We start from the raw sequence: 27294 nt of genomic DNA, 5'->3' as shown, positions 1-27294 counted from the left end.
CACCATATGTCAAAACATAGGCAAGGCAAGGCAAGGCAGTTTATTTGTATAGCACATTTCATGTACAGGACAATTCAAAGTGCTTTACATAAAACAAAGGCATTACAGATATTTAGAAATAGTAAAAGGCATCAACACGTAATCACAATAAAATAATAAATTACATTAAAATAATTAAAAGCAAGATAAGTTAAAAAGTTAACATGCAGATTTCATGCATAAGCGCATGAGAAAAGAAATGTTTTTAAGTTGGATTTAAAAATGTCTACATTTGGTGAAAGTTTAATCTCCACTGGCAGTTTGTTCCACTTGTTTGCAGCAAAACAGGTAAATGCTGCTTCTCCATCTTTAGTCTGGACTCTGGTTTGGACTAGTTGACCAGGTCTTTGGATCTAAGATCTCTGCTAGGTTTACATTCTCTGAACATATCACAGATGTATTCTGGGCCTAAACCATTCTGGGATTTGTAAGCAATCAGAAGGGTTTTAAAATCTATTCTGTGACTGACTGGAAGCCAGTGTGAAGATTTCAAAACTGGTGTGATGTGTTCAGATCTCTTAGTCCTGGTTAAAACTCTAGCAGCAGCGTTTTGGATGAGCTGCAGATGTTTAATGCTCTTTTTAGGAAGTCCTGTTAAAAGACCATTACAGTAATCCAGCCTACTGGAGATGGATGCATGGATGAGTTTCTCTTGGTCTTTCTGGGAGACTAAACTTTTAATTCTGTAGATGTTTCTGAGCTGGTAAAAAGCTTCTTAGTGACAGCTTTGATGTGGCTGCTGAAAGTCAGGTCTGAGTTTATCAACACTCCAAGGTTACGAACTTGGTCGATGATTTTAAGAGCCCGAGTCTCCAGGTGTTTGCCAATGCTGACCCTCTTCTCTTTGCTACCAAACAGAATAATCTTAGTTTTGTCTTCATTTAATTGTAGAAAATTCTCCTTCATCCAGGTGTTTATTTGTTCCAGACACTGACACAATAAGTCTATTGGGCTGCAGTCATCTGGTGACACAGACACATAAAGTTGTGTATCATCTGCATAACTTTGATAATAAATGCTACAGTTCTGTAATATTTGACCCAAAAGGAGCATATACAAGTTGAACAGAAGATGTCCAAGGACTGACCCCTGGGGGACTCCTCAAGTCATGGCCACTCGCTCAGATTCATAGCTGCCGATCATAACAAAATAACTCCAGCCTTCTAAATAGGACCTGAACCAGTTAAGGACCGCACCAGAAAGTCCAACCCAGTTTTCCAGCCAGTGCAACAGGATTCTGTGATCTACAGTATCAAACGCAGCACTGAGATCCAATAGAACCAGGACTGATACTTGACCAGAATCAGTATTCAACCTAATGTCATTTAACACTTTGACCAGAGCTGTTTCAGTGCTGTGATGAGGTCGGAAGCTGGACTGAAATTTATCAAGATTTCCACTTTCATTTAAATAGTCATTAAGCTGGTGAAATACAACTTTCTCAATAATCTTGGAAATAAAAGAGAGGTTAGAGACAGGTCTATAGTTGTTCATTATAGAGGCATCTAGAGTCCTTTTCTTTAGGAGGCTTAATAGCAGCTATTTTTAGTGACTTGGGAAAAATGCCTGATGCCAGTGAGCTGTTAACTATCAGTAGGAGATCACTTTCTACTGAGGTAAAAACTGTTTTTAAAAAGTCGGATGGTATCATGTCCACAGTGCATGTTGTTGATTTCAAATGCCAAACTGTTTCTTGTAGGATTTTTAAATCAACCATTTTAAATTGCGACATAGCATCAGAATTATTTCCGGGTTTTAGACACAGACTAGTTTTCTTGTGTGACTGTGTGGAATTAATGTTTTGCCTAATTGTTTTAATTTTTTGTCTAAAAAAGTTGGCAAATTGATTGCATTTCTCAGTGGAAAAGAGCACTGGGCTTATCTCTATAGGAGGATTTGTAAGTTTTTCAGTCATAGTAAACAGAGTGCGAGAATTGTTGACATTCCTGTTAATCATTTCAGATAAATGCAGCTCTCTGGCCTTACACAGCTCATTGTTATAGTTACACAGGCTTTGTTTGTACAGCTCATAGTGAAATTGAAGTTTATTTTTCCGCCATTTCTGCTCAGTTTTTCTGCATTCTCTTTTTTGGCTGGTAACCACAGTGGTGTTTCTCCATGGTGTTTTCTGTTTGCTCAAAGTGCTTTTGATTCTTAACGGTGCAGCAGCATCCATTACATTCAAGACTTTCAGACTGAAATGATCCAGGAGTCCATCAACTGACTCTGCACTGGTTGTTGGTAACATAGCTATGGCCTCCAGAAACTTAGCACTTGTTCTTTCATTAATGTACCTCTTCCTAACCGAGGAGCAGGTTGGTTGGACATTCTGAGTGATCAGTAAATCAAACAAAATACAAAAATGGTCAGACAAGGCCAAGTCAGTGATCACAACTGAAAAAATATCAACACCCTTTGAAATAACCAGGTCCAGAATGTGACCGCGAATGTGGGTCGGTTCTTTTACATGCTGCCACAAACCAAACATGTGCAATATGGAAGAAAATTCCTTGACATTACCATCGGTCATGTTATCTATGTGAATGTTAAAATCCCCAGTTAAGATGAAATTGTTAAAATCAGTAGAGATAACCGACAATAATTCAGAAAATTCATCAATAAAATTTACACAGTGTCCTGGACATCTGTAGATGATTAGAAATAGGATTTTAGGAATGCCCCTTAAAATAAAACTAAGATATTCAAAAGAAGTAAAATCACCAAATGAAATTTCTTTACACTGGAATGAATCTTTAAATAAGGCAGCTTCTCCTCCCCCTTTCCTCCCGTTTCGACATTTATTCATAAAACTAAAATGAGGGGGTGCTGTTTCATTAAGAACTGTAGCACTTGTGTCTTCTGTTAACCATGTTTCTGTCAGAAAAAGAAAATCTAAACTGTGAGAAATGATGAAGTCATTAAAAGTGACTTGTTGGACAAAGATCGAACATTAAGTACAGCAGCTTTATGAGGTTTACACTTGTGTCTGTTGTATTCTGAGCCATACAAGGTATAGTTAACAGATTAGATCGATTCACCCCACAAACTGACTGTGTTCGATTCCTTATTTTACTAACTAACACAGGAATCCTACTGGGTCCAGGCTTGATCTCAGAACAGCTGTCAGTAGTAGCAAAACTACAGCAAGGACCCTGAACACATCATGGCATGTTATCTTTGTTGTGAATTCTGCTGCTGCTCTGGGAACCTCCTGCACATCCTCCCATGTCCTGCTCTGCCAGGACAGATGATCTAAGAGGAGGATGAGGAGGGGGAGGGGGGGGAGCCCTGTATTTCTTGGTAGATGGTGGTCGCTGGGGTTCAGACCGGGATAGAGACATCCTTTGAAGACCTTGGGTGATGTGGAGAAGAGGGTCTGGTGAGGGGGGAGAGCTGGGAGTTGATCGCTTCTCTGCTGTGTCCTTCACTCTTATCTGTACACTCATGTTTGGGTTTGCCGTCCCAACAGCATGACGCAAGTGTGCACCAAGTAATCTGCATCCAGTTAGATTTGGATGAACACCATCAGGTCTGAATCGCTCCTTACAGTTCCAAAAGATATTGAAGTTATCAATGAACTTTATCCCATGGGTGAAACATGCATTTGATAACCATGTGTTCAGGCCAAGAAGTCCACTGAAAAGTTCAATTCCTTTACCCGCTGTAGGAATGGGTCCTGAAATGTAAACATGGTGTGCTCCAAACTGACACAGTCTCTCCAACAGCAGAGAAAAGTCTTTCTTCAGGATCTCGGAGCCAGTTTTCTTTCTCAGAATATCAAAAGACCCTGTGTGGACAATAATCTTAATACCATCTGGATGTGAAGACAGAATGGTCTAAACATCTCTGTCAGTTCCCTGACTGATGAATCAAAAAGTGTTAGATTTTCCGTCTTTGCCATCCTCACATGCTGTTATAGAGTCCCCAATCAGAATTGTGTCTATTTGTTTTTGTGTGGAGGCGCCGATAGCTTCTCTAGTCCTCCTGTTTGTGGAATTTTGGCCTCTCCTCCTGGTCTGGTTAGCCCTGGTCTGTGTTTTAGGGCTTTTTCTTGAGTTTTTATAGATCCTTGCATTACATTCATCATCATTCATTTTAATATGAGTCAACACATCATATTTATCATGCAGTGAGACTTCAGGTGGTGGAGTGGTGCTGGAGCTTTAAATTTCCTGCTGGATTTACCTCTGCGACGAACAACATCAGACCAGGTTCTGGCCGTGGTTGATGACTTTGGTCTGGCACCAACACTGTTCCAGTAGGAGAGATCAGTCTGATGGTCCGGTTTGGGATTTTCCTCAGCTATTCCAGTGTCATTTGAACACGTCCAAGGAAGTGTATCAGCCAGGTCTGTAGCGGGAGGCTCCACATTCGACATGCCTTCGCGTATGAAGCTTTGACTCAATCCATTTGACAACTCAGTAGCTTGTACAGAAGCTACTACAGAGTCAATAAATTCTTCATTCACACGAATGTCTTGCAGTGTTTCAATCCTCTTCTCCAGCTGTGTTATCCTCAAAGAAAGTTGCTCACACTCAGCGCAGCTCACTGATACTGCAGGGTTAGGAGACATCATTCCACTAGCTCTCCGATGGCAATCAACTAAATTTATCAAAAAATATATTCGTTCCAGTGATTTATAAGTGACCAGGAGTCCTTGTTCCTAAATTTCTTGCCGGTAAAGATAAGAAAAAAGAAGAAAAAAAAGAAGAAAATGCAAGCAGAAAGGAGAGCAAAGCAGGAAGCGTCCGCACAGCAGCAAAGCAGGAAGTACAGAGGAACTGAGATGCTATTCTCTGTCACTATAGAAATGACATAACAAGGATATTTAAAATTAATTAAAAGACACACATGAACAATGATAAATAAAAAAATAAATAAATAGGCAGTGCCAGACACACTGTAAATACTTTAACACTTAAAGTATTTAAGCCTGGTGGATGAAGTGGTTTGACAGTCTTGTGGAGCAGCCCAGATGCTGTGGAACCTTCTCCCCGAGGCCAGGAGTGTGAGGGATCCACAACAATCCTAATGGCTTTGTGGGTGATGCTGGTATGGAAAGTGTCTGTGAGGGAGGGTAGAGGGACACCAGTAACCTTGCTGTCTTGTAATTTCTTGATATTTTCTTGCTGTACTTTTGTTTTGCTTCCCTGATTCCATGTGACAGGTTGGCCCTGGCTGCTAGGCCTACAGTGTCACCACTCCTGAAGGCTACGTCCTTAGCCCACAGAAGCTTGCGGACCTCTCCTGTCAGCTATAGTTTCTGGTTGGCTCTAAAAGTGATAGTTTTTGTGTGAGTGACATCATCAGTGTACTTAGTAATTTATGCATTGACCTTCTCTGTATATTCCTGAATGTTTGTGTGACCATTGTCAGTGGCAGCCTGTCTGCAGATGATGACTGTTGTCTTGAAGCAGTCTCGTAGTGTCCCCCCTCTGTCACCATAGAAATGACAAAAAAGGACATTTAAAATTAATTAAAAGACACACATCTTAATTCAGAATAGTCCAACGCCACAATATAGAGAATTTAATGCTCACTCATTTAACATCTTGTGATTAACTTTTATTACATTTCTATGCCAATCTCTGAATTTGCATGTTTTGGACAATGGTCCAAACATATACATGGTGATAGTATTGTATCTTGGTTACACATTGTGTTTTTTACTGTTGGATTCACCTCAGTAGACTTTCTTTTATATATATATATATAAAAATCGCAAGCTCATAAATGTGTTTGCTGTTGTGTAAAGCTGATCTGCTGTTTCTGACAGATCTTTCCTGACAGTAGTAAATAACCAAGGTGAAGGGCAATTTACCTGTCTGCTGCTTTGGTCTATTGTACCCATACTTGCATTATTCCTTTCATACATCTGATATGTGTGTTTGCTGCTTAGTGTTTTTTTATGTGTGTGACAGATGGCGCGCTGTGATTGCACACTTTAATGTACTTGAGTCCACGTGTCCGTTCTGTGTGTGTGTTTGGGTAAAATTAAGAGGGACAAGCGATAGAGTGGTTTTAACTGTGAAGCCAAACCATCTGCCAGAAGAAAAAGTATAAAAATGCTTTTAACAGAGAGCTGGTGGGGTGTTTTTCTTTTTCTGCCATAAATCCATTTGACCAAATCAAAACGTCATCAGAACCCTGAAAACATCAACTTTGTAAAGACATGAGGTTCAACATTTTAAGTTTGTCTGGGTAGCAACATCATTGCAAGGATTTGGGTAAATTTAAGACAGATTAATGAAATTAATCACCTGATATCTTATGAGAGCGGACTGTGTTTTCTGTTGCATTGTCTGAAAATAGCTCACCTCCAGTTGCCGTTTCCCATTTTGCTCTGTTATATGCTGTATCTTCCATTATTAACCTAGCACTGTTTGTTCTGCTGTCCAGAGTAGTGGTGAGCTTCATCAGCCCTGGGTCACAATCAACACCTTCCGTCTAAAATGAGGCACCAGGACCACAATCCCAGCTGCTGCTATGATTACACTTGTTATTTACAGGACCGGAGCCTATTAAAGCTGCTGCCTTTCCTCCGCTCTCTGCATTACCCTCCATCTTTTCCTGTTTTCTTCACGTCATGTTGCCCTACAGTTATTCCCTTCACTCGAGTTTCTCATTGCATCTAAACAACCATTTTGCCTTCTTCCTCCATTTCCTTGTAATGCAATCAAGTCAACAGTCGAGTGTTCAATATAATATAAATCAAAGGGATGTTCTGCACATGTTGGCTGGAAAAGTATCTAATGAGAAGCCATTGTGCTTGGGCCAAAAAGAAAAAAAATATATATGTATATAAAGAAGCACAAAAAGAAGCACATAAACATCATTCCAGTAATTTGTGTTAAATAACTGCTCTGCCTGCTACAGGGCATTTTCAGCCTTTTAGAATAAATTTTTTTAAAATGTTGCTTTGCAGAAATATCATTGTTATGACTTTGAAATTTATTTCCTCCTCTATAACAACTTTTCTTTTAATATGTCTGACCCAGTTCCATAATAAAAGTCCTATTTTTTAAAACTTTGGAAACTTTTTTTTTCCATGACATACTTTCCGTGTTTCCTGTTTTTCTAAATTTGCACTTCTTCATAAACAACCTCCAAATTTTGGCTCAGAGAAATGTGATGCAGCCATGTGCCAGTGTTATGCACTGATCAAATCAAGAGGATGGTATTTGGCATGAAATGAATTTAAAAATACTTTTTATATACATTTATATTTTAATAATTTATCATGTTATTATCACATTAGTATTTATTTAAAATCATTTGTTAACATCACAAGTCCTACAATCACAACAACTAAATAAGTGTGTATTTTCTTTATGCCTCATTGATATGTACGTAAGGAACGTCCAACATCTGTCACTGCCCATGTACTCCCATGTGTGTTGAACCTTGGCATAGTTGTTAGGCAATACATCCACTGGAGCGGTGGTTTCCAAACTTTTTTTTACACGACCACCAGAGGTCGTGTATTCTAAGTGTAGAGCAGGGGTGTCTAAAGTTGGTCCTCAAGGGCCGTTGTCCTGCAGGTTTTCAAAGTTTCCTGCTTCAACACACCTGACTCAAATGAAATAGATCCAACAGCCAATTAAGTTTTGCAAAATTACTCATTAATTCGAGTCAGGTGGTTTTGGAGCAGGGACACATCGATAAACTGTAGGATTGTGGCCCTCGAGGACCGGAGCTGGACACCCCTGGTGTAAAAGACTTTTTTGTTGCAAGTGTTTCTTATTTGTGTGTGCGCGCATGGGAATCTATCAGTTATATGCTTTGATTTGGGGTTTTGAGTTGTCGCTGCCTATGAAGGGAGGAAGACGAGGTGGATCTTCCCATCTGGAGCTTCCTTCCTGTTCTCAGGCTTTGTAGATAAAAAGGTAGACGCATCCTCTGATGAGTTACAGTTTCATTCAGATGTCCTGTGACTCTGTGTGGTGACTCTCCTTATGCATTACATTTTTAATAAAGCTCATGAGTGGATCCTTCCACATCAAGGCTCTGTGTAAAATTATTCCACCAAAGATGACAGGCATTTTGGTACAATCAGGGATCTTTTAGCTGACAGGGTGGGCTGCCTCAGAATTGAAGTTGTTATCTCTGCACAGAGTAAGATGGTGAAATTGATTCTGCTGATCATTGTGAAGATTGGCTTTTTCTTCTCTCGGTCGCTGACAAGTTATAATTTGAGTTGTTCCATGAACCATATTTTAATAAGTATGTCAGCAGCAGCATTTAGCTGTTCTTTGCAAGAAGTGTTGGAAGAGGACGAATGGAGGAAGATTATTTGTTATTCATTAAAAAGGGGTCTGAAAGAACACTGCATGCAAAGTACTGGGTGTATGCTTTAACGTTTTTCACTATTCTATGTAGTAAAAAAAAACAAAATGAGCAATTACAAAACCAAAACAAGACAATCAGCAATTCGATTGGCCTTTTTAACAACTAGTTTTATCAAACTAATAAAAATATCTTTTCATCAGCTCAAAATTAGATAACATTTCTGGACATCTATCAGGCAGCACTGTAGTCGCCACACGGTTCACGTACCTGTTTTAAAACCAGCACTGTTCAGGATTATTTTTAGTCTGACATGAAAGCAGTCAAGTTTCTGTTTGTGGCACAGAGACTGATCATTAAGAGCTTCAGCCCTGTTGGCTTTGATTTCTCCAGACCACTGGGCACATGGGAATGCATTGATCTGCAGAGGGATCCCACATATGAAAGCTATCAGAGAGCAATGAGGCACAGCCTACAGCAGTTTTCAGCAGGGATTTGTTTGAAAGCATATGTGTACATGTGGTGGCATTTGATCATTTGCTTCGGGGGGGTTTTGAGAAACATGAAATTGGTTGCTTCTCGCAATAATTTTTAATGTTCTCCACCTTTTACTTTAGAATTCCCTGATGGATCTTCGTGTTTTTACCCATGTATGTGTGTGGCCTCATCAAACCATGCTAAATTACCTGCAGTGTCGATTCATGAAAACAATTTTCTCCTTCAAATTGTGAAATACTCATGTTTGAAGTGTTTGTTGTTTTTTATTTATTCATACAATCTTGAACCCACCTTCTTCTGTTTTCCTCTTAGGTGCTGAAGGGCAGTAAAAAGCTTTGCCTCTCGGTACGATCAGTCGGGAGGATTCCAGGCGGTTATGTCACCAACCATGTTTATACCTGGGTGGACCCCCAGGGTCGCAGCGTGTCCCCTCCTCCTGATCTGCCTGAGCATCGGAGCGCAACCTTGAGGAGAACTGACAGCCAGCGACGCAGCAATATGCAACTTCTACAGGAGGGCGATGAAAAGAAGGTAGAGGCTGTGCATGCAAAACACTGCGGCCTCAGGGCAAGTGTCCTTAACCTATGTATATATTTTGTTTTTTCTTTTTTCTTTATTCCTTAAAACTTTCATGTAATGAGAAAAGCAAATATAAGGAATGTAAAAAATGTAGGGTAAATGACATAAAGCAGCAAAAGTATGATTTTCCAGACAATTGTGTCTTACTTTCCAACATTTATCTCTGCATCGGTGTCATGCTGTGAAATGACACTGCTGGACCTTTCAGAAAAAATGGCTCCATTTAATTAAATGGTCTCTTTTGTACAGAGATAGTTATTGGCTGTGCTAGCAAAGTGCATGTGACATGCACCACCTAGGCCAGTTAGCCTGTGATATACCACATGTCATGACTAACAGCCCTGCAACCAGTAGACAACTGGGATTCATCCAAGCACAGAAGGAAAAATGCTTCAATTCGCTGAACTGCATGACACAAATTGGCAGTTGTATTGAGACTTGGGGGGGGGGGGGAGTCAGGTCTAGGAAACAGGTTTCCATCCAAGTTGGGATTTCAGCTGTGATTTTAAAGTAGGTGGTACAGTACGCATAAATAGGGGCATTTTCTATGTTGGGGGCATACAGTGATGGAGCCTTCTGCATGCTAACAATAAAGTGACAAGCTTGAAAGTTTGAAAACTGCCTGTTTTACTCATTTCTACTAAAAAAAAAAGGTCCTTTTTGGAGCAATATTTCTTTGGAATTTAGTGCTTACGTTTACTGGCAACAGACAGAAAGCAGAGTGCTCTAAAATTGGAAAAATAAGGAGCAAGTTGAGCTAACAGCCGTTCAAGACTATGATAGGAGATAAGTTAAATATGTCCCCTTTGCATCAGTAGTGTGTTGCCAAAGTAGAAGCATACACTGGTCAGTGGCTGGTATTTTAATTCAGCTCCCACTGGACTTCTGGTCATTACAGAACTCCATACCCAACAAGCATGCTCCTATTAATGGCATCAAAATCCAGCAGTGATGAAGAAAGTCACAGAACTATCAATATCAACATAATTAAGTCTACTGAGACTGTAGCATAGCATTAGCATGAAGCAACGATTATACGCAACTATAAAGCTATAAAACTTTTTGTTAGCTTTCAAAATCACTTGCAAGTTATGGCAACTGTTAAACAATGGATTAATGGAAGCACAAAGCAAATTGGCAATAATATAATACCTAAGATTAGCCTCATGTATTCATGAATACATCATAATAAGAAAAATCCTACAGCATAGATTAGTAATGTGCTAATCTAGAAGATGGCAGTATCACTGTAATCTGTTTTACCAGCCATCATTTAAAAAGAAGAAAAAGAAGTTAACCTCTTTATCAAGAGAAATATTTTTCTGACTTTAATCCAAAATGTCATACTCAAAATAAATTAAATATATTTTCACAGCTACAGGGACTGTATGTATAATCTTGGACAAAAGACAAAAAGACAGCTGAGACGTGAGATTGTTCTAGAAGTGTCAGAATCAATATATGTGTTACTTTGTCAGTATAAAATTATCTTCTTAAAGAAAACCACATTAAAAACCAGATGATAGCAGCCCAGCTCATCTAGGAATGAGTAAGGTAATGTCTGATAAGGAACTGTGCAAAAGTGGAAGCTAAAAAAGCAAACCTAAGCAGTTTTACAAATGTTTTAATAGAGGTGTTAAGCAGGTAAATATCAGCCGATGTTGTTCTATAAATTGTCAGAGTCAGGAGAATTCAGGGACAGAATCAGAATCAGAAATATTTCTAATCCCAGAGTGAAACTGTTGCATTGCAGTGCTCCGTAAAACAGTTGAAACCTCCTTCATCTTCATGGAAACTACCAGGACCTCCATGTCCTAACCCTGTGACCCCTGTATGTCATATGTGAGACCCTAGAGACAAAAAGTACAAGATTTTGTGGAATAGCAATAGATTAATTCATCTCAAGGAATGGTGACCCTAATTTTTTAATTCAACACCTAACACCTGGTCTTGACCTGTGCAGGATTTAAATGAGGGTAAAACATGACCATTATTGTAGACACCATCCACAAATACAACATTGTAGGATTAATATAGACAGATTTAGTCAAATTTATCGTAAGCAAATATAAATTTCTCCTGGAAATACTCCAGAAGAGTATGGACAAAGCAGGAGAAACACTAAAGAAAAAAAAGCAGTAACTGTACTGTCCAAACCTCACCCTTCCATCACTTTGTAACCTGCAGGGAAGAAATTGTCAAAGCCATTTAATTGACTTAATACACCAGAACTTTCAATTTTTCAGCAGCTAAGAGCTGCTCATTATTCTCTCTACCTAAATTAGTAGCAGCTTTAGTTAACACTTTGCAGATAAGGTTTTAAAAATATTAATCCAGCATTTGATTTTTTTTTAAAATTATTATTATTTTAAGATGGCAGACTTCATTTTCTAATTTTCCGTTTAACCTGCTGTCTGATCTGATGGGTTTCAGATTGACATCTGTTGAATCTGTGAGGAAATTCATCCTATTATTTCAAGTCAACCTCCTACTGGAATCAACTTCATTAAGTCTGTAGTTGCAGGGAAGACTAATTAACTGTGCTCTGCATGAAGCTAAGTCAAATGCTGTGCTGTTGAAAGACACCAGCTTTGACGATGAAAGATCAGCTTCACATGAGGAAAATTTGCACTTGGCTAAACAGGAATTAATTTGTTAGTGGGTGGTTTGTAGCTCCGGCCCATAACGCTTCACATTAATGCAATAAAGGGTTTAAAGTCGGTTTGTTAACAGTCTTTTGATAAGTAGCCAGTGCTTGGTGGATTTCTTGAAATTGAAATAATCTACCAACTTCTCACTGACTACAGCATAGTTACAGATTTTTTGTCCTATTTTAACTTTATGCAGAGGGTAATGACTCAGTTTATTCTTTTTTTTTATACATTTTATTTAATTAAACTGCACTTGCAACCACAAAAAAAGTCTCAATAAAGGCCATCTCAGAGTTCATCGCTTTAAAAATAGACACTGGAATAATGGTTCTTCTTTTCACAGAGAAAGCAATGAATTGATCTTTAATAAGGGCTGATATTAGAGGGACACTACTAACCTTAAGAGCTCCTATGAAGAGCCAATCAGTGTGGTTCTGGTAATTAAAGCTGGTTTCAAAGTCCTGCACAAATGTCAAAGAACCAGAACTCCTTTATATTCCCAAAGGTGAGCTGAGGTGTCTTGAATAGCCAGACAGCTGTAATTAAAATAGGAAGTCAGAGCAATATGCACCAGAGGAAAGCAAGACCAGATGCCGAATCTTTGCCAGTGGGTATATAAGGGAATGAAAATTACATTGTTCAACAGATGTATTTGCAGATGTGCCTTATTGTAGTCACTGGGGTGCAACTGATCCCCCCAGTCACTCTTTGCAAGCCAAGGGATGGTTATAAATCATTGTGGTGGAGGAAAGTTTTATACTTGAAGTTGGGAATAGTTTAGCTGTGCAGGATTAATTTAATGTGCTGTCTTTGCTTTTCAAATGTAAATATTTAAAATTTTCTGAAATGAGTTCATCCAATTTTATTTTAGTAAAGTCCTCTCTGTTATACAGAGCCTGTGGCTCTAAAGCAAGCCCAGATCATCAGCCCTCCACCACCATGCTTTAAAGTTGGCATGGGATGTTTGTGCTGATAGGCTCCAATTAGTTTTCTCCTAACATGCTCCTGTGCATTATGACATCTTCACATTGCTTTTATCTATCCAAAGGACATTGTTTCAGAAGTCTTGCAGTTTGTTCAGATGCATCTATGCAAACCTAAGCTGTGCTGCCATGTTCTTTTTAGAGAGAAGAGTCTTTCTTCTTCAGCCCCTTCAAACAAGCTGTACTGGTTCAGTCTTTTTCTAATTGAATGTCCACTGCTTGAAAGGTTGTCAGTTGTCTTGAATATTTCTACATATGTAGAATGATGGACTCCGGATTGATTTCCAGCACCAACTGGGCCCAGAGTTATGACTCACATAGAGCAGAGTTGTTTTACTAAAGCTGATAAGACCTGATAAGGACCAGATGATTTTTTTTATTTTGTCTTGATACTAAAAACCTTTTTTACATGAATGGTTGCTGAATCTGCTTAAAGATATATAAATGAATACATTTGCAAACCATCAGCATATAATGTGTATCATGAAAAAGAAAAAGAGCTTCAACATTAGAGAACTACTTCATTAAGTGAGTGAGTGACTCAGGGGTTGGAATAGATAGCTATGGAGTGACATTGTTGATGTTGATGAGGTTACCTAGAGGCCCTAAACCAAGAAAGCACATTATACCTCCTTGAATCCCAGCCAGCGGATTGGAATAAAGAGTAAGAGTCTTATAAAACAAATGAACCCTTCATAAACTCTGTAGCCTGTGGCAAAGAGTGTAAATAGTGTAAGTTTTTTCAAAGTATTTAATAGATTAAAGCATTGGAGAGCAGCAGGGTGGTCAATATTTATAGCTGCACTATTTTACATACATTATCTGTGTTATTCACTATTGGTAAAAGAAAAATCATTAAAATTCCATGAAAATTTCACCAGAAGACTTCGACTTAGAGGTGGGCATCTGTGAAGTAATTTAGCATTGAAACATAAAGGGAGGGGCTCCGACGAGTGCCAGATTTCTGAGGTTATTTGTTTATTGGAGGTCATTTCTACTTCTGCATGTTAAGTAGTGTTCATTTAGTTAGATGAGTCAGGTCAGCTCAACTGTGAAATGCATCATCATTTTTTTCATGAATTTACATCCGATCTTTGCAGAAAGAAGAGTAATAAGAGTGGACATCGTCATTAATCTGTGGATTTGTTTATGTCTTTACTCTTTTGTCTAATAGATGGACTGTCACCAAATTATTTCTTCATTAGCAAGTCCTTGCTGAGGTCACTAAGCCTGCCTTAATCCCAAAATGTTGTAATGATATGGACAAAGAGTGAATAAAAATAGATATAACAATAAAACAATTGTTTTAAATAAGAAGGTTTTCTTTGACTTCTTTTATTGTAGACCATATAAGCGCAAAAAAATATGATTTTCTTGTTATTACTGATTAATAAGACAGATATGTAGCTCATCAATAGCTAATATCGCCACAGATTCCAGTATATATAGCTATAAAATCCTCCTCATGAAAACATTTGAGTACAGTAGCCACCATTAGATGTAGTAGTGACATCTGGTGAATTGAAACTTGGTTCATGCCTTTCAGAGAAAGTGGCTTGAAAATGATCAAACTAACAGGCCAATTTAAGAAGTTATTTCTCTGATTGGAAGGTATCCAGCCTCCTTGTAGCTGACCCTAACTTGCTATAACAGGAGGAAAAAGAAGGAAGAAAAAATAGCTCCTCAGCCTCTGTATAGACCTACTGTACAATCCCAACCAGGAGCAGGGCTGTTATTTGAAATAAAATAAAGTCAAACCTGTCAAACAAACAGCTGAAACTCAAATATATCCTTTAAAAATTGATCTTTTGATCACACTGTTTCAGTTTTTATTACTTCGGCTTTGTTTATCTGACTGTCTGTCTGTCTCAAACAGGTCAACCTGGTTTTGGATGACGGCCGGTCTCTGGGTCTGATGATCCGAGGGGGAGCAGAGTATGCACTGGGTATCTACATCACTGGAGTTGACAAAGGATCAGCAGCAGAGTGTGGAGGACTTAAGGTATCACATGGTGACACACTTATTGTCTTTTTTTATCTGACCCACACATGTAATCTGACATTTTAGGGTCCAGTTGTGCTTTGTTCTTCACTGACAAAGTGTTTACAGGGAAATCCACATGAGAACGCCTCCATTCTTCATTTATTATTTTTCTGCATTGTGATGGAAAAAGTGGAAGATAGCCCTGCCAGGAAAGAAAGAGTATGAAGTGGTAAACCTGATCAGCATGCAGACTTGCTTACTCTTCTTCCTGGTGACATTTACCTGCTCTTTTCACACTTGGGCTCCATCTGCCATTAGCTGCTCTTTGCACAAACTTGTCAACTAGATTAGGTCTGCACAATTTCTTGTCTAAATGATTTGGAAATTGTGTCTGCTTGCATACAGCTTCTTCAGGTGAGATCTTAGTAATGTCAGAACTGCAGCACGTTTGTAAGAACACATCTCAGGAAACAACCACAGAGCCCCCAGAGCAATCCCTGCTGTTTTAAATGAAACTGTTCTTTTAGCCTGATTTATATTCATTGTTTTACCATTATATTTGTTTGATTAGATTTAAATGATTATTTAATGTATTCATTTTTTTTATTCTATTTTATTTTACTTTATTAGATTTTTTCAATTTTATTTTATATTTATTTTATTTTAGCATAATCATGTTATCATAATTATTTTGTTGATTCTAATCTATTGTTTTTTATTTTATTCTAGTTTGCTTAAATTATTTCTAAGGCTATTATTTTTTGCATTATTTAAAATTGTTTCATTTAGTTTATCTGGATCAATTTTACAATACCCTTGGAGACATATAAATATATATATACATATACATATACATATACATATAAACTTTATATTCTTGCAACTTATGCCTACTCTACCCTTCCAGTGAGTCATTGTCTATACTGTGTTCATTCACTGGGGAAATTTCCTTTTTTATCAGACGTCTCTTTATTTTCTATCAATTCTCAGACTTCCTGCTTCCTGCTTGTTCCAAAACCTGTTGCTCAAAAGACTTGGTATGTTTAGACTGGAAATAAAACCCTTTAATTCGAGCATAAAAGCAGAGCTAAAATGAAAGGACATAAAATTGCACATTTTAAACTCAGAAGGTTCAACTTTAGTAACGAGAGAGTTGTGTCTGAAATAATTAATGGGGTAACAGATTTTGTGAGCTGCAGAGGTATTATGGGATGCTGCAGGGCATCACGGCAAAAGTGAAAGTATGTTGTTTATTTTCTGTTATATTGATGTAATGGCAAACACAAGAATTGTTTCTGGGTTCGTTGTACATGCGACAGATGAACAAGAGATGGTTGTGTTTTTAAAAATTAGCCGTTTCTGGTTACTCAGACCAACAACCATTACTACTGCTACTAAATGCATTGAGTTGCTGCCATGTAATTAGATTAGATATTTGTGTTAATAAGCACCCGAACAGTCATACCTAATGAAGAGGCCAGTAAGTGTACGGAGACTGAATACAGATGATCTCTGTCCTCAGCCTTTCATCTCATGCCTGTTAGTGGTCAGTCCATTAACCTGCCAAGTACACAAACAACTGCTGAAGATTCCACACAGGTGTCTTCTTGTTAGGGAATTTTCAATAACTAGAAATTTAAAATAAAACTATTATTCAGATTCAGTCAGATTGATTTAACATGGATTAATTATTTGAAGAAAATGTATCAGGATATCGTCAAACCTGATTTCTATGTGTCCAAACACCTTTTGTCTTTTGCTTCAGCTTTCTCTCCTCGTCATTGTTTTTTAATATTTTGTACCTTGGCCTTTAGTCTGGAATTTTGTGATTTGAAAACACAAATAAAGAAGAGGCAGATGTGTGTTTTAAAGTAACCTCATTTGTACTCGACACCAGGGCTCTGTGGTGGTAGTTTGCTCTAAATAAAGCACTTTTCCCTGCCTGCTGCAAAGTGTTTCTCTCAGGTTTTTGTTTGTGATGCTCCACTGGACACCTTGTTTTACTTGCAGGGCCATATGCCAGACGTTCTCTTGGCAGATTTTCAAGGGAGGTCAAGAAAGAGTAAGAGAAGATGAGAAAGCAGAGACATGCTTTCAGATTTTCGTGCAGACACATTTGCAATTGTATGCACATGGTTGCACAGATTGGCAGGATATAGAGAGAAAAACAGTGAAAAAATTATTCTGTTATTTCATGATGTGGTAGCTCCAGTGAATGATGAAAGCAAGGAAATGAAAATGTGTCTACAGTGACGGACATTTCACATCCAATCCTCATGACCTGAGCATGAGTCATCATAAACTTAAAACTTTGGTGTTTTTTACACACTCCCTTAAATATATTTTAAAGTAGATGTGTTCATTTCTAGGCTGTCATTGTTGCTGTTTGTGTTATCATACAGCACCGTTGTTGACATTTGGATGATGAGTTTCCTGCTGTTTCCAAAGACCAGGTTTCAACCCTCAGCAGGGAAGAACACTGCTATCAGACTAAACACATCCTCTCCTAAAAGGACATCAGACTGGATGCAGGATGATTTGTAATGTTCCTGCAGCACCATAATGCTGCAGCACAAAGTTCTTTTTTAGTTTGTCTCTCAATCTGGAGGCTTCTTTTTACATGTGCAATGCAAATCTGTTTGATTGTACTTTTACTGAGATTAGGCTTATGTATTCTGGCTTATTGGATGTATTCTGGAAAAAGAGTTGCATGCAGATTCTGATGACTGGATGAAGACTGACTATAGAAATGTCTGCAGACTCTGCTGATTTCAAATTATTTTATATTATATATATATTCATGGTCAGTAATTGGCATTTAGACATCTAACAGGTTTGCAACAGTCAACATATTTCGTCTTCTGCACCTCATAATGTAGAGTGTTTATGCAGCAACATTATCTGCTTCTTCGTTCTACCTCATTTGAATTTATCTTGTCTGGGAACGTTTCCAGTTATCACCTAGATTATTACGCTGTTCTCTTTACAGCTTACTGGCTCAGCTGAATGCTCTTTTTTGGATGATTTGTATAAAAGTCTTAAAAAGATGAAATATTAGAGGAGGAGGAGGAAGCTATTCTGCCCTACTTGTTCAGATACAATTCAGAGTTAGCTAGAAGTCCTCTGTTTAACTTGTTACTTGGAGTGAAATTTTTTTACTTCACATAAGCTTTTACTTTTTACAAAAGGATCCAAGAATCTCATTTTTAATATACGTTGTTTGTCTGAAATCTGATGATGCTGTGTCCATCCTCAGTAGTGATTAAGCCTTCTGAGGTTGCAGACTAAAGATGTTTCTGATTGTCTGGGCTCACCAGGAGAGGATGCTTCCTCATAATTGTTCACAATGCTGCTTTCTTGCCCTGCAGCTAAGCGCTTTACTGGTTCTCATCTGGCAAGCATGACTGTGATGGATGACTTCTATCACATTCAGCCTTTTGTAATCATCATAACAACAACATGTCACTGGCTTGACCTTCAGACTGGAAAAAGGCAAATAAAAATGATCTGTATATATATTTCTATATTGTGTTCTCCTGCAGCTTCATTTTGCACATTTCTGTTTGTGCATGTAGGTTTATATAAACACGGGACACGCTTATCTAGTATATGAAATCACCCATATTGCACCTCGTCACTCACTGAATACTTGAGGAGAAGAAAGGTCAGCCTTGCCCACTGGCCTTTTGTTGACATCTGCCTGGATCAGTTTAATTCGGTTAAAGCTGGGGAGAAAAGGTTATGCCAACTGTGATGTCGATACCAGAAGAAAACAAGAGAGGCAAGTCGACACTGTTCAGATCATGGAGAGCATATGTGACTGCTCCTTTTTCTTGATGTTGGTCCATGATGTATTTGGAAAACTTTTTAAATAATTAAGAAGATTGAGCCCCGCTCTTTCCTTTGTTTGCCTTTCTTAAATCCTGATACCTCTGTGACTACTTTGTATATACCTGAACTGTGTCTAATGGAAGACTTGAAGTGCCTCACAAAGATGGATGAGAGGGGTGGCTGAAAGGCCACAATCATAGTTTACAGTTTGTTCTTGTTTCTTGTGTTTTTGTCTGTGTTTTGTGTCATTTTTAGTTATGTCATGATCTTGATTTATAGTTCTGGTTTTTGTCATGTTTAGTTTCTGTTATGATCATGGTTTAGGTTTTTGGTTTTGTCATGTTTAGTTCAGTTTCCTGTTTCATAGCTTTCTCTAATGTGTTCTGTGTTTGCTGTTGCTGGCTCGTTAGTTCACCTGGTTTGATTACTCATTCACTTCACCTGCTCCTTATCACTCCCTCTGTATATTTATACCCCATGGTTTTCAGTTGTCTTTATCGGATCTTTGTGGTTTAAATTCCTGTAGTGTGCGCTTTTGTCCTGTTCCTAAGTTTCCAACGATAAACCTTTTACCTACACCGTTCTGCCTCCTGCCTCATCTGTCTGCGTTTGGGTCCTCACCTCCACTGCACATAATGGCCACAAACAAGTTAAAAAAAAATTTATATATATATATATATATATATATATATATATATATATATATATATATATATATATATATATGGCAGAAAAATCGTAAAGAGATATATCTGTGTAAACTGTGTGAATTAATGCCATTGATTTTTTTTATCATAGGCATTGTATTTATGCTAAAAAGTGAATAAAAAAATAGATAAGTTAAAAATGAAAAAAAAAGGCTGCACACGGAATTTGTTTTGAGTCTTCATGATCAGTGCAGCAATAACTGCTACTTTAATGCAGGTAATGATGCTCTTCTGTTTTAGCCAACATGCAGACGTCATCAGCTTTACTAGAGTGTTTTTGATTATGAACATGTAGGCTTGCAAGAAGAAAATGTCACATCTGTCTAAAATCCCCAGCAAGGACTGTGCATGATGCTTTCCTAGCGTGAGGCATGAAGGTGGAAGTAAACTGTTCAGCACCGTGTGCAACTTTGTTGTTGACAAAAAAATCGAAAGTTGACATTTGACCACATTTTTTTTTTCCCACTGCAGAACTTCATCAGAAAATGTCTGAAGTGCATTAATAGATGAGCCAAATCACCAATATTTAGATATATGCAAATGCTGAAAGATTCAGTGTTACTTGTTTTTCTGCTTGCTTTAACAATAGGTCCTGCTTACCTTTGCCAAATGGTAAAATACTCTCCCAGTGCTTTTATTTCAATAAAAATATTTCATTTCAATAAATAGATTATCAGAACTTAAATCATAATGAATTAATTCAGTAAAATGGGGAAAAAAAACTACACTGTATGTGCTGCATACTACCTGGTCTATGTAGTAAATATGTTTCAGTAAACTGATGATTCAATGAGAATAATAAGAATAAGAAACCTTTATTAGTCCCTTATTGGGGAAAGGGCTTTGTTACAATAGTGCAGGTGCAGTAAGAAGAAGCACACAAGTGATATAAAAAATAACACACACAAAAAATATGTACAGTATATAAATATGTACATAAACATAAATGTAAATATGCAAACAGTTTCCATGTGTTCATTGTAAAATCTGTCAGCAGCAGGGAGGAAAGACCTGCAGTATCTCTCCTTCGCACAGTCAGGATGGATCAGTCTGCTTTCCAGAACAGCTTCAGTGGGACTCACGTAGGGGGTGGGATTCATGGTCCAACATAGATTTACTTTTTGCCAGGACCCTTTTGTCACCTACTTTTTGCACCGAGTCCAGAGAAACACCCAGGACAGAGCTGGACTTCGTCTGCGAAAATCCAGCACCATCTCCTTGGTTTTCCCCACATTAATCAGGAAGTGGTTTTGCTGACACCAGTCCACAAAGTTCTGCATCAGTCCTCTGTTGTCCAGGTCATCGTTCTCAGTGATCAGTACAACAATCGTAGAGTCGTCTGAGAACTTCTGCAGAACGCAGCTGTCCATGTTGTGTCTGAAGTCTGCAGTTTAGAGGGTGAAGAGAAACGGGGCCAAGACCATCCCCTGGGGGACACCTACTGTGCAAGTCAGCAGGTCAGACACACAGTCCCAGGCTCTCACAAACTGGGGCCGATTTGTGAGATAATGCAGAATCCACTCTGCTAGATGCAGGTCCACCCCAGCCCTCTCCAGTTTTGGCTCACTGTAAGTGGGACCACAGCCTGCCTGGTTTGTACACAGGCTGCATATAATATGGTGATCAGCTCTCCCTAGAGGAGAGAGGGTGGATGCAAAATATGTCTACTCAGTGTTGGCATAAAACAAGTCCAGTTTTTTATTGTCTCTGGTGGGACAGGTGACGTACTGTGTGTATGCTGGCAGAACACATGATAGAGCGGCGGCATGATTGAAGTCCCCAGCGATGAGGAATAGGGTGCTGTGTCTGCAGCCTGCTGGTGACCCAGAGCAGGGTGTGTCCGCATTGGCAGAAGGAGGCACATACACTGCTATCACAATAACCAGTGTGAACTCCCGTGGCAGGTTACATGACATCATGCTCACTGCCAACAGTTTAATGTCTCTGCTGCACAGAAATCTCTATATCCTAAGATCTCTGAAGGCAAGAGGTTCATATCAAAAATTGCTCACATTTTTTATTTTTACAAGTTTCTGGTGATTGTTCCAAATTCATACACTGATGATACAAGATACTTGATTAAATCGAAAAGTTTTCTACCATAAATGTTAAAATAATTTATGACTTTTTGTCCCCCTCTGTGACTAAGGAATTAGCCCATATGTGCTTGTCTCATAACAGTATGATAGATGGATGAGAGATTTTACCATCTGTACAAGGAATATTCCAAGATATTGATTAGTTTATTTCATTATTATGCTGCATGAATTTTAATATAACAAAAAAAAAACATTGTCAAATAAATACTGTAATTTAAAATTTTAGTGTTTTTTTTATGTAACAACATATCACTTTCTTTTGGTTTCTAGTACATCGCAGAAAAATAACAGTGATTTTACTTTTTTTTGTCAATATATACTGTAGATTATTTGATGTGGGTGATATATTCTGAAGAAAACCAAGACCAGCTTTTGATTTTTTGTGAGAAAATTAAAAGAAATAAAAGTCAATTCTTCTCATCCAGTATCAAAATATAATATATACTGTATATGTGGCCTTTGATGTTGAAGAGTGGTTAGCTTTTCTTTTCCTCCACTCAAAAGCATTTCAAAACACAGCAAGCATTTTAAGTGGAGGGAGGTCAGAGGAAAATTCTGTTTGATTCACTTTACTTCAGGTTCACAGAAGAAGATAAAAGAGTATGAAATAGGACCTAAAATTTCAACTCCTTGGCTGTCTTGGCTGCTCTGCTGTAATAGATTTGATATTGACCAGGATCACTTTGTTGCTCTGTTACATTTCCTTTTTCCCATACCTCTTTGCGCTTTGAGTAGTCTAATAAAGGCGAAACGCTATAAAAGTAATTTTCAAAAGAGCACTCCAAAAGAAAATGGTTTTGACTGTGTGGGATGTGACCTCGTCCTAGATTGTTGGTAGTGAAATACAGAGCTGGTCTTATGAGCTGCAGCCAGAGGTGGCCGGCAATCTAATTATAGAGCTGCAGCAATAAAACACAAAAAGTGACATGATGTTAAATAAGTAAGAGACAAATGCTGAATCTTTGTGAGTCAGCTTTTCAAGCATATTGCAGAAGTTATATGTTCGTCTAGAAGTCTGTAAGTCGTTAAATTTGAGTATTAATCTTATGTCTTTGGAATTAAAATGTAATTGACTACTTATTTCAAAATATACTGTAGGCATTGTAAGCAAGGCTCAAAATTGGCTGTTGGTCAAAAACTGGTAGATTCCTAAAGGTTCCATCCAATCAGAATTTCCATCAGCTGAAATGTTTGAAAAGAAAAAAAAAAGTCAAACAATTGAACTGAATACATTCAGTCGAATCGTCAAACAAATGTGGCTGCTTGTATTTAATCATACATGTTTCTTGTTTTGATCCATAATAGCCCGACGTGACATATTTGTCACATACAGTTTGCTTCAATTTATGGTATAAACTTTGCTCAAAATCCGGTTGAACACAATCTGATACTTGTCTTCTGTCCCCTAATAGATACCCAGAAGCAGAAAACCATATTATAATATTTTTAATATATCACATGATAATAAATGGTAGATATCCCCGCAAAAAATGTTAATTTCTTTTGTTACATTTTGTTAAAGGGCCAAATAAAGACCCTTATATTTTAAAAAATTACTTTTCTTACCGTTTTTTTCATGGGGCTGGTTTTAACGGGTTAATTGACTTTTTTTTTTAAATATTTGCTTCTCATTTAGCTGCACTTTGATCACACAGTAGAGCCATTAGAAGGGATTAGAACAGTGTTCATGGGAAATGTAGTGAAAGCACTGCTAGGACAAATAACTGAAATGATTTACTTCCTTCATTCTCTGCAAAATTGCACAGTAAGTTTTCATTTATAAAAACTTCTTTTCATTTAAAAAACTTTGATACAGCTTTTGTGGTTTGATGGGTGTTAATTTGGAGTCCTGATGTTAAGTACAATTTATACAACTGGTCTGATAAAAAACCAGCCTCTACTCCACTGCTGGCTGGGCCAAAACAAGCGGGTAAACTAAGGTTCTCCCTCCCAATTAAGGTTATTTTCTGTGGCTAAAAAGCCTCTCATAAAGAGAGAGAAAAGGCCACATCCCATATTGTCCTGGTTTCCTGACATTGTAAACGCAGTGAGATGCTTGATGTTCCCCTGAGGCTTCAATTTCTGTCTGTTTGATTTAGCTGCTATTGTGCAAAACCTTGGCTGTCTAAGATACTAAAAACTGTAGAAAAACACAAGATTAACCTATTTTTTATCCCCATTCTGTCTCAAAACACACACACGTAACTTTATTTATTTATTTATTTTTTGTCTAACTGAGACTGATTCAAAGACAACAAAGACAAAGCGATCAGCTGAAAAAAAATCTCCTTATCTGTCTGCATCTCTTTGCTCCACTCATGTTCGGGTTCACTCAGCAGAACGGGTACGCTCACAAAATCTGCTGATGCAGCACCTTCCAGCAGAACTGAGTGTGTGGAGGTGGGGACATGTTTAACAGTGCTTTACAACATAACCACAGTGAAATAATCATTAAAAGGCCTATTTCTCTGATTTACTGCTTTGTTAATACAGTTAATACACCTCACACGTGGCAGTATTAGCTTTAAACAGGTGTGTGGCATCACAAAATCCACCCATTAGAGCTGTTGTGGGAGAGAAGAGTCCACAGGTAAATAAGTTAGATTATTTGCATGGAATTGCATGTCAAAAACAAATCGCTAATGAAATAGATAAATGCATTTTGCAAAATAAATGTGTTGTCGGTCAGGACAAATGAGACACAGTTCGTCAATAACTTATTCTTAGTTTTACCTGTAAAACAACTGTTTCTGCACCAGGAGCTTTTAGAAGAATAGAACAGCTGAGAAGTTAATTTGATCTGAGATGATTCCTCAGACACAAATCTCACTCCTGAAGCAGACTCAGTTATTAAACAGCTATTTATAGCTTTTCTCATTTTATTGATCTGTTTCATTATTTCAACATTGCAAGGAACTTCTGTTTGAACATCGTCATGCAAATGGAAGATTAACAGATGGGAATTATTTCCCAGCAGACAGGGATAAATGTCATCATTTTCACACCCTTGTTTCTGCATGTGGATATTTGCTGGCCCTTCCACAGGCCCCTCTGACATAAGTCTGTGCCGTTATAGCTGCATCCTCTAAGTCTCATTTCAGAGCCATAGAGTAGTAGTTCCAATTAAAAGTGCTGCTAAAATCTGCTGTGGGTATAAACATTCCCCCTGTGTATGATTACATGGACAGCAATATTCTGGTAGTGACCTAATTAAGACTCAGGATAAAACACTGCCATGTAAATGGCTTTGTCTGATTACCTTCACACAATATTCGAAATTTAAAATAATAATCTAATTGTAGTATGTTTAACACAATTGCTGCAATATTTGCATCATTATGTAGACTTTCATATTACTTAGTTACACTTGTACAGTTTTTCTCATTCCACAGAATTTGCTAGCTCGTCTTTCAACACGTCTTACGCTCCAGCTGTTAGCTGGAACTGCAGAGAAACACGCTAAATAGCGACGGAGGAAACTAAGTAATGCTGCATGTTTTAATGGATGTGGATACAATGAAAACATTTTATCTGGTTTGGAAAAGAGGACAAATAGTCCAGTGGGAAGTCATTAATCAGTATATGCAAATAGTCATACTTTAATAACATGTGATTAAGAGGAATATGAATAGAAAATCCCATCTACAAGTAAGAACACTGATTACAGTGCTGCCTTTTTCTATTTAAAGGTCAGTCGTCTGAATATTGCTCTGAATGTTAACATAGTCAATGTCTGTTCAAAAAATCTAATGTTACTGGAGCAGAGCATTTCATCGTTTTCATTATGTGTTCAAATATTCATATTTGCTGATAAAAACGGTAATGCAGAACAGCATCTCTGAACACACAACACATCCAACCTTGAAGCAGATGGGCTAAAGCAGCAGAAGACCACACCGGGTGCCTCCTGTCAGCTAAGAACAGGAAACTGAGGCTACAATTCACACAAACTCATCAACACTGGACAATAGAAGATGGAAAAACATAGTCTGGTCTGATGAGTCTCCATTTTAGCTGTAACATTCAGATAATAGTATCTTTCAACACAATTGTCTCACAGTATGGAATCAACAGCAATAAATTCTTAGAGTATCACCAACTAAAATCAATTATATGTAAGAAGTATACCCCTGTACAGTTAGACTTGCAGCTCCCTGTCAGAATAGCAGAATTCTTGAATCTTAATACTCCAAAATTATTATCAAAAATATATAGATTACTTGCAAAGCTAGAAGACAGGATATCTCTCCCAACTTCAAAATGGGAAGATGATTTATCTAATAACTTTGATCAGAAAAGATGGTCACAAATATGTTTAAACACGTTTAAAATGACTCAGAATTCAAATATACAACTAATACAATTCAAAATTCTCCATAGAACTCATTATACAGGACACAGGATGTTCAGGATGGGCCTTTCACCATCAGATATCTGCCCACACTGCTCTGAGAATACTTCTGATAGCTACATCCATGCGCTGTGGTCCTGCACACCTGTCCAAAGGTTCTGGATTAAGGTGTGTGAAGATCTCTCAAAATGGTTTAAAACCAGTTTTTCTGCAAACCCCACACTTTGCCTACTAGGCGACCTGGGTGACACTAACATAGGAATACACTCCATAAACTTGGTCCTCGCAGTCTTATGCATCGCAAAGAAAACTATTCTTGTGAACTGGAAAGATAAGAATAATTTGTCTATCCAGCAGTTTAGAAATCTCCTGTTAGATCACATCAGCATTGAGACAATGTCTGCCTCCTCCAGGAACCAATCAGATGACTATCATTCCCTCTGGTCCCCTGTGACTGGCTACATCACTTAATGTAGGTGGAGGATTGCGGCTTCGCTGGGATGGGGGTGGATATGGGTGGGGGGTCCCTGGTGGCTTCGGGTCTCCGGTTGTCTCCTGGGTGGGGATCTCGGCTGCTCCGCTGCTGGGTCGGCTGGGGGTTCCGGTCTGGGCGGGCGGCATTGGGTGGGCCCCGGGGTGGGGCTGCCTCGTGGCGGTGGGGGGTGGCTGCCGGGGTGCCTGGGTCGGTGTCCGTCGGCCCCTGGCCGGGTGGCCGGTCGGGCCCGGGGTGGGCCGGGTGGGGGCCCCGGGCTCTGGGGTGTCGGGTCTCCCCCCGCTCCTGGGGGTGGGGGGTCTGCCGCTGCTGGGGGGGGCTGGGCCCGTCCGGATGTGCCTTGCCGGGGGTTGGTCCGTGCCCTGGTGCTTGGTCGCAGCCCCGGAACCTGGGTGGGGGTGTGTTTGTATATAGGTGGGTGTGTGTGTGTGTGTGTCTGTAGGTATGCTGGTGTGTGGGTGGGTGTAGAGGGATGTGTTTGCTGTATGTGTGTGTGGGTGTGTATGAAGGTCTAGGTGTGTGCGTGTATGTGTGTGTGAGTGGTGTGCGGGTGTGTGTGTGGAGGCTCTATGTGGGATGTGTGTGTGGGTGTGTGTGAAGGTGTGTATATATGAGTGTGTGCACGTGGAGGTCGAGGTGTGTGTGGAGGAGTGAAGGAGTGGGTGGAGGCGTGAGTATGTATGGAGGTGCTTGTGTGTATATGCAGGTATGTATGTGAGTGCATGTGTAGTGGTGTATGTGTATGGAGGGGTATGAGAGTGTGTGTGTATGTGGGCACCGGTGTGTGTGTTTA

At 38.7% G+C, this 27294-nt stretch overlaps 1 protein-coding gene across 3 annotated transcripts in view; it reads left to right on the top strand.

The window, feature by feature from the left end:
- whrna (whirlin a) overlaps positions 1–27294 on the top strand; it is a 199929-nt gene that overhangs the window by 87425 nt on the left and 85210 nt on the right. For all 3 annotated transcript variants that reach the window (XM_041969776.1, XM_041969777.1, XM_041969778.1), the window contains exons 2-3: positions 9136–9354; positions 14913–15038. In XM_041969776.1, coding sequence (XP_041825710.1) covers positions 9136–9354; positions 14913–15038 — 345 coding nt within the window. The remainder of the gene's footprint in view (positions 1–9135; positions 9355–14912; positions 15039–27294) is intronic.

Source organism: Melanotaenia boesemani, chromosome 19 (genome assembly GCF_017639745.1).
Source record: "Melanotaenia boesemani isolate fMelBoe1 chromosome 19, fMelBoe1.pri, whole genome shotgun sequence".
Taxonomy (NCBI): domain Eukaryota; kingdom Metazoa; phylum Chordata; class Actinopteri; order Atheriniformes; family Melanotaeniidae; genus Melanotaenia; species Melanotaenia boesemani.
Note: the sequence above shows the minus strand (reverse complement) of the source record. Positions and strands in the feature narration are given on the sequence as shown.